At 36.0% G+C, this 13,686-nt stretch overlaps 1 protein-coding gene across 2 annotated transcripts in view; it reads left to right on the top strand.

The window, feature by feature from the left end:
• Positions 1-8,582, top strand: part of ME2 (malic enzyme 2) — a 39,703-nt gene extending 31,121 nt beyond the window's left edge. For both annotated transcript variants that reach the window (XM_066246382.1, XM_066246381.1), the window contains exons 14-16: positions 1,629-1,699; positions 2,728-2,826; positions 7,727-8,582. In XM_066246382.1, the coding sequence (XP_066102479.1) occupies positions 1,629-1,699; positions 2,728-2,826; positions 7,727-7,894 (338 nt within the window). In that variant the 3' untranslated portion in view covers positions 7,895-8,582. The remainder of the gene's footprint in view (positions 1-1,628; positions 1,700-2,727; positions 2,827-7,726) is intronic.
• The last annotated feature ends 5,104 nt before the right edge of the window (positions 8,583-13,686 follow it).

The following is a 13,686-nucleotide window of genomic DNA, read 5'->3' as shown; positions in this document are numbered from 1 at the left end:
TGTCCAGAGGGTGCAATTGGAGTACGTGTGAGATGGCTGAAATACTGGGCGCTAATTTAGACAAGTGAAGGAGTGTTCTGGCATGAACTTTCAAGTGCTAAACCAAAGTCAGGAACAAAACAGGACAGTAACTTCAGGGAAAATAAAGTTAGGCAGAAGAGGAAAAGTAATCATGATACAGTATTAATGCATGGCTCTGCTGTGAGTAACGTTTAAGAAGTCATGATAATATAAACCTGGAGTGTTCATTCAGCCAAAATTATGCTCTATTGGGAAGGAGGGAGAAAGCTGGAAGTGTGAAAGAAAGCTAAATGTCTATTTCCCACAGGAAGGAGTGGGTGATACCTAAAACTCAAAAATCAATCAGAACTGTAAGCAAGCCGTTTAAGAGTGAGAGCAATGGCCTGACCAGGTGGTGGCTCAGTGGATAGAGCATCAGACTGGGATGCGGAAGGACCCAGGTTCGAGACTCCGAGGTCTCCAGCTTGAGCGCGGGCTCATCTGGCTTGAGCAAAAAGCTCACCAGCTTGGACCTAAGGTCGCTGGCTCCAGCAAGGGGTTACTCGGTCTGCTGAAGGCCCACGGTCAAGGCACATATGAGAAAGCAATCAATGAACAACTAAGAAGTCGCAACGCGCAACGAAAAACTATTGATTGATGCTTCTCGTCTCTCTCCGTTCCTGTCTGTCCCTATCTCTGCCTCTGTAAAAAAAAAAAAAAAAAAAAAGAGTGACAGCAATGAATATTAAAACAGTAAGCTAAAAGAATTAAACTAATGATTGATGCTTCTCATCTCTCTTCGTTCCTGTCTGTCCCTGCCTATCTCTGCCTCTGTAAAAAAAAAAAAAAAAAAAAAGAGTGAGAGCAATGAATATTAAAACAGTAAGCTAAAAGAATTAAAAGTAGTTGCCTCTGCCCAGGTGGTAGCACAGTGGATAGAGCATTGGACTGGGATGGGATGCAGAGGACCCAGGTTCGAAATCCCGAGGTTGCTGGCTTGAGCGCAGGCTTGCTGACTTGAGCGTGGGATCATAGACATGATTCCATGGTTGCTGGCTTGAGCCCAAGGTTGCCTGCTTGAGCAAGGTGTCACTCACTGCTGTAGCCATCCTGGTCAAGGCACATATGAGAAAGCGATCAATGAACAACTAAGATGCCACAACGAAGAATTGATGCTTCTCATCTCTCTCCTGTCTGCCTGACCCTCTCTATGTCTGTCTCTGTGTATGTGTGTGACACACACACACACACACACACACACACACACACACACAAAGTAGTTGTCTCCGTATAGCAACTAAGATAAGAGGTGGGCTGGGAATTAATGTTTTTAGTAACAAGTGTTGAGGAATTATATGCATTTGTAATTTTGATAAATGTAAAACTAAATTGAGAAGAGCCATTTGACATTTCTAAAAGCATTTTCTTTTAGTAAATAAGAATTGTAATGTTTATCATTTGATTTTTAGCTTAGATTTGTTTTTCTTGGCTGCTCTGTTTTTTTGAGGGTTGGTTTTTAGGGTGAAGGTGGGTGGCCATTGACTTGCTTTAAATCTAGGAATTTATTTGGCTCCTTTCACAATTTAAAAAGTGACCTTACTAAATAAACTGTTTAAAATGTGTTTTAGGCGTGGCTTTAGCTGTTATTCTCTGTAACACCCGGCATATTAGTGACCATGTTTTCCTAGAAGCTGCAAAGGTAAATGCGGTTTTTTTGGTTGTTGTTTTTTTGTTGTTGTTTGTGTGATTTTTTAAATTAAAGCTGGGGAAGGGCCTAGGATAAGAGATGCAACAGGAGATGCCTAGGCGGGGCTGCTTTGGGTCTCTAGAAATGTTGTGGGAAAGAAGTGAGCCAAGGCGGGGCTGCTGTGAGCTCCCTGGAAAGTCAGAGAGAAGGGGGCCTTGAACACGGGGGGGGGGGGGGGGTTCCGGGGGTTAGCACTGGCTGCTGCTAACCCATTGCATCTCTGATTACAAGTCTTGTGGGGTCCCTTAGAGTTTAGGAGGTGCATGCCTCTGGGAACGAAGAGGGGGAGGGAAAGGTACTGGCTTGCTCCCAGGAGGGAGAGCATGCCTAAGTATTTAATATTGTTTGGTTATTTTAGAAAGGATGAATTATAAAGATTAAAAGCAGAAAGAAAAAGAGAATGGGTTTTAAATATATGCCTTATGAATGGAAAGGAAGTTTTTCATCCTTTACTTTTCTGACTTGCCCATTTCTTTTGTATAAAATTATTTTTATCATGAGTTTTCAAATATTTAATGGTAAGCTATTCATCCTTTCATATTTATAACACATCTACTGTACCTGTATTATACATACCTGAAGGTAACATTGTTACAGCATAGATAAAATATAACTCCTTGCGATTTTTTTAATGACAGTTACTGATTTATTTGGAGTAGTGGGAGCTCCCAACTTGGCAATATGAGTTTTGAAGAATTCACATTAGTACAGATATTGATGTTTATTTTCATAGTAGCTGTTGTAATTTTCTGTATGTTAAGTAGAATATTTCCATAAATCTTTAAATCTAGTTAATTCTCTATTGTTTAGTAGTGAACAGTTTTAATTTCTGCAAGGCTTTAAGTGTATTTCTGCCAGAAACTGGAGTATTATATTACATGTATTATTCTCTGCTCCCCCAACTGTTTTTTATATTTTTAGGTCTCTATTATTCTGTGTTATTTAAACAAACAAAAATAAAGTTCTGTTTTCCTCTCTAGGCACTGACAAATCAACTGACAGATAAAGAGCTAGCTCAAGGAAGACTTTACCCACCTCTTGCTGATATTCAGGAAGTTTCTATTAACATTGCTATTAAAGTAAGTAATAGCTTATACCTCTTTATGGAAATTTTAGTTGCATATTTTCCATGTAAGTAACAAGTTAATTAAAGAAAAATTGAAACATTTAGAGGGTGCAAAGAAGAAATTTTAGGTCACCAATATTTGACTAGAATGTAACCCACATTATTTTGGGTTGGTTGCCTTTTAGTCCTTTTTCTTCCCAAACATATGCACATACATAGGCTCACACATGTCCAGTCACCTGTGCCTGTTTTTATAATTGCTTTTTCACTGCGCTTTTTTCCACTTAATACATTGTAAGCCTTTTTCCATGTAATTCAATAGTAATAATTCTCGTGGTGATCATTAATGCTGTATGGAATTCTCTTTCCTTATTATATCATAATTAGTTAACCATTTCTCTTTGGACATTTAAGTGCTTTTCATTTTGGTAGAAAAAATATTATAGTGAACATCCTTAGATAAGTCTTTATATGCATTTGTGATTGCCTTTCCTTAAGATAAATTTCTGATCATAAGGATGAAAGTTATTAACATGCTAAGGCTGCTGATACATATTGCCAAATATTTCTTCAGAAAAAAGCACTGATTAACATTGTACCATTAGATGTGAGTGTATTTGTTTTCCCTTTGCCAGGACTTAGAATTATTACTTTTTAAATGTTGTGAATTTGATATGTAAGAATTATATCTTACTTTTATTTAAAGCACTTACTATATTGTGTTTATTGAAGCATCATATTTTTCTGTGAACTGCCTATTCATGACCTTTGCTTGTTTTTATATGATATTTGTCTTTCTACTTTCTAATAGTGATTTATGAGTTCTTTATAAAGGGTAATGATCATTCTGTTTGCTGCATGCAGGTATTGTCAGTTATTTTAACTTTTGGAATTGTTTGAAGTGTCATTTTTCAGAAGCTTTTTCATGAAATTGTTAAATTTTATGGATTGTTCCTTACTTTTTGTGAATGTGTTGTGTTTTTTTTTAATTTATTCATTTTAGAGAGGAGGGAGGGGGAGAGAGAGAGTGAGAGAGAAAGGGGGGAGGAGCAGGAAGCATCAACTCCCATATGTGCCTTGACCAGACATGTGCAGGGTTTTGAACCAGCAACCTCAGTGTTCCCAGGTCGATGCTTTATCCACTGCGCCACCAGAGGTCAGGCACTTTTTGTGAATGTTAATGCCTTCTCCCACTCCCGAATTATGTAACTATCTACCTCTGTTTGTAATAACATAAAACTCTTTAACCCTGCTGAGATTTATTTTACTGTATGATATGAGACAGAGAGACATTTTCTTCTGAGTAGTGAACCAGTTGCCTGACCACCAACTGCTTGAGAATACTCCTTTTATTAGCATTAAATATTTGAATCTATGACTAGGAATCTGTCCTTGACCATATTTGTCTATCATTAGTCACTATTTTAATTATTAGAGTATATATAAAGTATACTATTTGAGACTATATATTTCCCATCATGAAATATACTGAAATCAGTATTTTCAGTATTGTCTGTTCTCAATGGTTTATTCTTTTGGATGAATTTTTATATCTTTTTTTTTAATTTAAAGAAAACCCTGCAACTGCATTAAAACTGTCATATTTATAAATTATGTACCATATTTCCCCATGTATAAGACGCACACGTTTTCGAAAAATTTGGGGTCTAAAGACTGGATGCATCTTATACATGGGTGTAGATTTTTTTACTTGCATTTCCCACTTTTTGCACTTGTTTTTGCGCTCATTGTTGAATACAGTGATGAAGAGTTGTATGAATTTTATGATGAATAAAACTTGAGTTTGATAACTTTATATAATACTTCTTTTTTTTTTTTCAAATCTTGGGCCCCAAAATTAAGGTGCGTCTTATACATGGAAATATAGTAGGTCTTTTTAATTGAGTCCTTCAGTATTGACTCTTCCCTATTCAGTATCTCTCTCGACATAGATTTTTGGGGATTACGTCTTTCAATATAATTCTGTTGTTCTCTTCATCTAAATGTGTGTCTCTTATTTTCCTAGATACTTAAAACTTTGATATACTATGTAATAAAGGTTTTCTATCTATATATATTTTCTTGCTGGTCATTTCTGATATATAGAGAAGGTATTAATTTTCTGAACTTATCAGATGACTAGTTTCTCTACTGAACCATCTTAATTCTTTTAATAGTCTCTCAGTTCTTTTTTTAAGATTTATTTTAAAATTCATTTTAACAAGGGGAGAGAAAGAAAGAGAGAGAAGAGGGGAGAAGCAGGAAGCATCAACTCCCTTATGTGCCTTGACCAGGCAAACCCAGGGTTTCGAACCGGCAGTTTAAGTGTTCTAGGTTGATGCTTTATCCACTGCGCCACCACAGGCCAGGCCTCTCAGTTAATTCTTTTGGAATTGTTGAGGTTTGAACTTTCTGCAAATAATTTCTTGTTTAAAAAACTATGTGTAGCTCTTTTTTCTCCCCATCTTATTAAATTAGTTGGTTCTTACGAACAGTTATAAGCAACTAGGTTAAGAAGGGCATTTTTGTATTTTAATATTACATGTGATGGTAGTTTCGGTTGAAAGATTTTTTTTATATTTAAAGAAGTAGGCTTCTGCCTGACCTGTGGTGGTGCAGTGGATAAAGCATCGACCTGGAAATGCTGAGGTCACCGGTTCGAAACCCTGGGCTTGCCTGGTCAAGGCACATATGGGAGTTGATGCTTCCAGCTCCTCCCCCCTTCTCTCTACCTCTCTCTCTCCTCTCTAAAAATGAATAAATAAAAAATAAAAAAATTTAAAAAAAAAAAAAAAAAAAAAAGAAGTAGGCTTCTATTCCTAGTTTATTAAGATTTTCTTAAACACCAGGATTAACATAAACTACATTTTTTACTTCTATACTGATGATCATAAGATTTTACCCCTTTGACTCTCAATGTTATTGTTGTATTCTTTTAATACTCATAAACTAACTAAAGACTGGGATTTGGGAAAGGATAATATATTTAGGAAATAGTAGTCAAACCAGTTGAGTTGAAGTCTTAAACATAGGTAGAAAAATGGCCTAAGACAAGATTTGAAAGTTATCTTAAACTTTTATAATACCTAAATGCCAGACTGAAGAGTCTGAATACCTTACTATTGCGAAACTAGAAGATTTTAGAGCCCAGAACTATGTAGCATAAGTAGAGTTCAACATTAGAATTCATAGTGATATTACAGGTGGGACAGATTTTGGAAGATACCAGTCCCTTAAGAGATTTATTGGTATGTCTAAGTGAAAGGTAGTAACAGGAGTAGATCTGGGTTTGGGGTTGGTCTGGGCACATAGCCTTAGGGTTATTTCTCTTCCCCTTTCTCAGGAGTAGAGAGTTTGCTCCTTCTCCATTGGCTTAAGACTTTCCTTTTTAGGAGCAAGAGATCAGGAGAGAAGGCAGGACTTCGTGTCTGTCCCCCACCCCAGCCCATACCTCCCAGCATTTCTGTATAGCCACCAGTCTCCTTGTGCAGGCCTACATGACCAAGGAAAATCTCTCTTGTCTTGTCCCCCATCATTTCTGTGGATACAATTATGTTTCCTACTATAGACTAGAAAATAATTATTTGCCATTACAAAATATAGTGAGATTGAGTTCTAGGACCAAGAATTATGATTATTTAAGGTTTTATTGATTGATTTTACAGAGAGGAGAGAGAGAAAGGCAAGGGGAGAAACAGGAAGCATCAGCTATCATTATTGGCTTCTCTTTGTGCCTGTACTGGGCAAGGCGTGGGTTTTGAACCGGTGACCTTAGTATTCCAGGTCAATGCTGTTTATCTACTGCTCCACCACAGGTTAAGCAAGAATTATTTTTAATAACCATCATCTTTTGTTAAATTTTTCTTTTAGAAAGCTAAAATGAACTTTCATGGTGGTCACCATTTGGAATTGGAATTAGAGGAGAAAGACATAATTATTTGAATATTTTCACAATGTGTTACTATATATTTTTAAAGTTAAAATAAAATCATAACTTGAACTTACTGTATAACAGACAGGTACTGTGGTACCGTGCGAGGAAGTTTTTCCTACTACCTCATTTTACATCAAAACAGGCTCAGAGGGCTTAGGCTCACCAGCAGTCATGGCGTGTGGCTTGGTTACCAAGATCAGAAATTCACTTAAGCTCATTTAGGTGGGAAATAAACTAGCTTAATCGTTTAGGGTCTGCGATCTAAATTCAGAATGCTTTGGGTTTAGAACACAGCTCACTTAACTACCTTTGGCAAATTACTTTTACATTCCTCCTACTCTGGTGTCTTCATATGTAAAATGAGGAAAACAATAATAGCACTTCCCTCATTTGGTTCTTGTGAGAATTAAATAAGATAAGCATGTAAAGCACCTAGAACATGCCTGGTACTCAGTGATCGTGCTGAGTTGCTTTGTGTATGTTTCTGCCCCGACTTAATAGTTCTAGTGTCCAATATTTGATTTATAATAGTTTTTATGTTTCTTACTCCTAATTCTAGAGCAAAAACACTGGGCTCACTTTGGGTTGGATTTTCACTGCACTCCAGTCAGCTAAGACTACACATGGTTTTAGTAGGACTGTGGTGAGAAATGACATGGGCTGGGCAGGTTACCCAAGTAGGTTACTAGACTGACGCAGTTCAGCTTAAAATGGTTTGTTGGATTGTCAGTAATTCGGGGTGAGGAGGTGACTTTAAACACGTCAGACTTATGGTAAGATTGCAGATGATTTTTATTCATCTTTTAAAAACTTTTCAATAGTTTCAAAATGTTTTGAAATGAGTCAAAGTAATGTTATGTTTTACTTGAAAAAAAAGAAATGTCATTGTTTAATATTTATTTTCTATGTTTTAATAGTGCTTTTTCTCTCACATAGGTTAATACTCATAACCTACACAGTAATCTTATTTACTTTTCAGGTCACGGAATACCTCTATGCTAATAAAATGGCTTTCCGATACCCAGAACCTGAGGACAAGGCCAAGTACATTAGAGAAAGAATATGGCGAAGTGAATACGACTCCCTGCTGCCAGATATGTATGAATGGCCGGAATCCGCCACGAGCCCGCCCCCGCTACAGGAATAGAAGTGCTACCAAACTCACCGTGCTTCAGGGAACCCCTTTTTTAAGACAAAGATATAATGTTCTCAAATCTATGGGTTTTTCTGTTTCATTCTCCCCACTGCTTTGCCTGACTTTCCCCCATAAATCTACACTTCTGTGTGGGGTAGACGCGCTGACAACATGTTAATGCCCACCAGCACCCTGCCATCAAGTAACCATAATGCTTTCATTCTGATTTGTAGCTCATCCCACATCAAAGAGATGTTAAAAATGTATTTGTTAATGTGTTCACCTGTGCTCTTGTTCACACTTTCCCAAGTATTTGCTATTTACCATTATAGGTAATAATCTCTTTCCCAGCTCTAAATTTTAGGGCTACTAAAATACAGACTTTTGTGGAGATGAGCACAGAATTTTGAGAAAAAGCTAAATTTAACCAAATTCTAAGAACAAATTGTCTATAATGTTTTTTTATTTCTTCTTTATGCTCTGAAATTCCTTTCCAGTATATAGATCTAGAGAAATATGAAAAATCTACTCTATTATTTATTTCCTGGAACTAACTTAAGGCCTAACTATAACATTGTGAGAGAGAAATGGAAACTACCGCTGCCCTTAGACAAATTTTAAAGAGTCATTGTTTTTAACAGTGTATAAAAAAACATAGTGTAACTTTTTTATTTAATAAAGATAAATTTGATTGCTTCAATTATGCTATTTTATTGCCCAAGTAAAAATTTAGCTTTGCTTATTATGAAAAAAGATATATTTTCATCTGAATTTATAGATGCTTCTAACAAGGGGGGTTATAGGATACCTAGTGCATAAATTATGGCTGACATCATGACTTTAAACAAAGTAGTCATATGTTTCAGATCTAGGTGAGTCATTTAACTGAAGACATTGTACCTCTATTATAATGGTGATGCTCTCTTATTTGAGATAATTTTGAAATGTTTCTATGAGATATTTCTTTTAATAGCATTAGTGACCATTTTCTCCACTAAAGATGAATTTAATTTAAAAAATGTTTCATTGTATAGAGAGAAGAAAGGAGAGATAGAGAAATGTTGATTTGTTGTTCCACTTATTTATTTTATTTTATTTTTTATTTATTTTTTTAACAGGGACAGAGAGAGGGATAGATAGGGACAGACAGACAGGAACAGAGAGAGATGAGAAGCATCAGTCATCAGTTTTTCATTGCAACACCTTAGTTGTTCATTGATTACTTTCTCATATGTGCTTTGACTGCAGGCCTTCAGCAGAGCAAGTAACCCCTTGCTCGAGCCAGTGAGCTTTTTTGGGGGGTTCAAGCTGGTGACCTTTTTTTTTTTTTTTTTTTTTTGCTCAAGCTGGTGACCTTGGGATCTTGAACGAGTCCTTTTGCATCCCAGTCCTACGCTCTATCCACTGCGCCACCGCCTGGTCAGGCTGTTCCACTTATTTATGCATTCATTGGTTGATTTCTTAAATGTGCCCTGACCAGGGACTGACCCCTCCATGTTGGCTTATTAGGATGGCACTCTAAGCAACTGAGCCTATCTGGCCAGGTCTGGATTTAATTTAGAGCTAAGTGGGGATGAACAAGGTAGGTGTTCAGACCATTTTTAATAGTCTATTTTTAATAGTCCATTTTTGTGCCATTTTTGATCCCAGTAAATTGGGTAATAATTGGCTAGTGAGACTAGTTTTTTTATGTGGTAAAATCCAAAATAACTTTGAGAGATAGTAATATTGGTATATATGCATTTAATGTGGTTGCTTTGAGGGAACAAAGTTTTTAATGTTCATTCTAGAATATTAACTATAAAAAGTTATTCAGTTACATGGCAGCATGCATGTTATTTGACTTTTCTCTCCACAGTCCTTGATATGTTAGATGTAATATTCTGTAGAGAAAAAGGGGTGTTGCTTTATTTTCATCTTTTCTACCTATAGGTAGAGATTAATTCACAATAATTTTGAATATAATTCAGCATTTTAAGAATGCTCAAAATGGCATTCCCATTTAGAGTGTGGGAAATGCAGTTGGTTAACAGAGAGTAAAATCAGAAGTCTGTGATACAAATCTATCTCATAAATTAAAGCAACTAGGTTACAATTTGTTTCTCTAAATATGCAAGGTTTATGTTTTTCATATTACCTTTGTCAAAACACAATCACTCCCAAAAAATATTCTCTGTGAAATCTTGATTTTAGTTTACAAATGTAAATAATTACTAATCTGCTCTTTGCTTAATGCTTATTGAAAGTAGGAGAATGTGCTGAATTTCACTTTGTAATTTTACTAAGATGTTTGCTTATTAATATGGCTAGTACAGCCCCCATGGAAATTATAAATATTTCAAGGAAAAACAAGGCCAAATAGCATACAGCCTACTTAAATAAGAGAATTTTTTTTTTTTTTTTTTTTTTTTTACAGAGACAGAGAGTCAGAGAGAGGGATAGACAGGAACAGACAGACGGGAATGGAGAGATGAGAAGCATCAATCATTAGTTTTTCGCTGCGACACCTTAGTTGTTCATTGATTGCTTTCTCATATATGCCTTGACCGTGGGCCTTCAGCAGACCGAGTAACCCCTTGCTCAGCCAGCGACCTTGGGTCCAAGCTGGTGAGCTTTGCTCAAACCAGATGAGCCCGCGCTCAAGCTGGCGACCTTGGGGTCTCGAACCTGGGTCCTCCACATCCCAGTCCGACACTATCCACTTCGCCACTGCCTGGTTAGGCAATAAGAGAAATCTTATATATATATATTTTAAAAGCTACTTAATCTCATTATGTGCTATTTACCAACTGCTGTTTTAACAAGTAACAATTATTGGATGTAAATTAAAGAAGAAAATTTATTTAACATTAAAGCTAAGAATAGAAGCGGAAATTACCAGCATGCTGGGACAGGGGTCTCATCATGGCATCAAAATGGAAGAGAAACAAACATTTGGATTTCTATGGAAACATTTACCTAGTAAGAAGGTATTCTGAAAAATAAATGGAGAGTCATTTTAATTCTTTTGAATAAAGAAGAAATCCTGTAGATCAGTCTGTCAAAAATTATTTAATAGGGAAAAGTGAGAATTTATGATTTTTTAAATCTGCATCTACTACACCTGTAGTATGAAACAGATTGAATAAATAGTGAGGGTAAGGTTTATTTACTATAATGGGAAAGGTGTTAAAAATTTTGGTTAAAAACCTTTCTAAAGAATGGATTCTTAACCAGAAGGTTGCCTCAGAAAGTCACTGAGAAGGTTCTTTAAAATGCAGGGGCCTTTTCCCCTCCTTCCAGGTCCCATGGACCGGTGGGGCCCACAGTTCTACATTTCTGACAAGCTCCCAGGTGATGCCCAGCTGCTAGTACAGAGGATGCACCAAATGGCATTGCTCCCGAGTACTGAGCATGGTGTGCAGTTTCAGTTCCATGCTCATAGGGTATGTGTGCACTGTATATGAAAACAATAACTAAATTATGTTCTTATAAAGAATTTCTTCTATCTATTTTTGTTCTGTGTAGTTTTCAAAGGATGTTTATAAGAACAAAAACTAATACAGGACTTTTAAACAGATTTTTCGGAAAATGCATAACTAGAATACTGTTCAATTTTAAATTATTGATTTTAAATGTTCTTTTAAAATCAGTAAAGTAAAGCCTAGCAACCAGTTTTCATTGATAAAAGATCAGCTATCAAATGGACATTTGTTTCTTCTCTAGGTTGTCTCATGATATGAGTTAACCCTAGCCTTTGTCTTTCTCTAAATTTTCGGCCCCTGGAAAAATAAGATTCTACACTCTCTTTTGCAAAGGAATGAGTAATAAATTAGACCAAAGCATAATATTTTTAAGGGGTGTGGAGCATTATTTACTGTTATCAGATAACTAAGAAAGCCCAAAGGGGATAGTAGAGGAGTAGGAGAAACTGTCCTATGGAAAAAAATTCTTCTTCAAATGCTCCTCTGGCTTCACTCCTAAACCCACTCAGTGTCCCTCAGAGGTAGTTTCCTCATACAGTTGAACAGCTCCAGTGTTAGTTGAATTCACCAAAATGAAATCAGCTCTGTTGAATATGCATAATACTTGAGGCCATTAATATAAATCTCAAAGCTCTCCACTGAGAGTCCATTTAAAGGGACTATCCTAAAGAAATGGAACCAATATTACATTTCTTTCCCAGGCAAGATTACACATGTTCAGGTGCAGACACATTGTGATTTCATAGCAAATGGAATAGATTCATTATCTACTTTGGCTCCTATTTGTGATTTGTACTTTGATATACATCTAAATGTTAAAGTGAAAGAAATCCTCTAAAAATAAGCTAAAGTAACATTTTTATTATTTAAAATATTCAAGATAATTCAACTGCAGAAATTTCACCCTCATCTGAAGTCAGGATGTCTCCATGTAAGCAAAGAAAAAGCTCAATGCTTTGTTTCAAATTTTCATAAATTCAACTGGGCCTAATTAGGACATGACTCTTATTGCCTGATTTGCTTAATCCTTCCCAGGAGTTACTCAGATAAACTAGTGATTAGATTTTAAAACAATAATTATCTTTCTTTCTTGGACAAGAAAAATTGTGCTTGTCAGAGAGAAAAGTCAGGGTTTGATACGGAAATGTGTTCATAGTTAAGTTGCATAATATATGCAAATTAAGGTAAATGACTTTTGGCTGCTTTATAACAGGTTTTTGCTGGTAAACTTTTTCATTTGGCTATTTAATCTTGTTTTTTTTTTCCAGATAAAAACTTATTTGCCACTTTGCTGTTTGGGAAGTTATCTCTACATTCAGCATACTTTTTAAAATACTAAGACTAAGTGGAGCCTTGGCTGGGCAGCTCAGTTGATTACAGTATTGTCCCCATATGCCAAGGTTGTGGGTCAGGGCACAGTGAGCAACTAGTGAATGCATAAATAAGGGGAACAATAAGTCGATGTTTCTTCCCCCCCCCCAAATCAATAAAAAAATTTAAGAAAAGACTAGGGAAATCTATTCTCCAATTTTTAGTATGTTCTAGAAAAATTGTTTTCCTAATTTTAAGTGTATATTCTCTAGCAATCATTGATTCCTACATAATCATTGAGCTATCACCTACATAGATTAGGTATATGCAATTAGCAAATAATAATAAGTTAATTTCACAGATAGCACCTACTCTGTGCCAGGCATTGTTCTAAGTATCCTACATGCATTATATTTACTCTTCACAATCACCTGCTGTCACCCCACCTGTTTCAGAGAGAGGGCTCCAGGCTCAGATTACATACCTGTCCAGGCCCTCAGCTGCTAGTAGCAGGGCACAGGCTCTTGGCCTCAGTCCCTCAGGGAAGAAGCGCCTCTGTGATCAATGATTTTCTCTGGATCGTAAATACCTTATCTCCAAGAGTTGTTATTTCAGATGAAAATCTTCACCTTCTAAGATAAGTCTTGGGTCCTTTTTAATGGGTTTTACCAGTTCATTTGACTTTAACTTTGTTTCCATTTATAATTCAAATACAGTATAAACCTATTTTATTCATTAGTCTTCAACACTTTAAGTATGGGATGTAAACATAAAAGATTTGACTTTGATAAAGATTTGTTTTTGAATATGATAAATTACAATAGATTCTCAGCCAGTTCACTTAACATCTTTTGATTTATAATCTTCACAGAACCACTAACTGCTATCATTTCTGGGCAAATTGGTTGCAAGAGTCTGCCAGTGTCAATGTAAATTTGAATTGTAAGGTATATTTTAAATGATATCTATTGTATTATATTGCATATATATTACTTCCATTAAAAGGTGAGAACAGTTAGAAAGTAGTGA

This window comes from Saccopteryx bilineata, chromosome 11 (assembly GCF_036850765.1).
Source record: "Saccopteryx bilineata isolate mSacBil1 chromosome 11, mSacBil1_pri_phased_curated, whole genome shotgun sequence".
NCBI classification, from domain to species: Eukaryota; Metazoa; Chordata; class Mammalia; order Chiroptera; family Emballonuridae; genus Saccopteryx; species Saccopteryx bilineata.
This window is presented reverse-complemented; position numbering and strand designations above follow the sequence as displayed.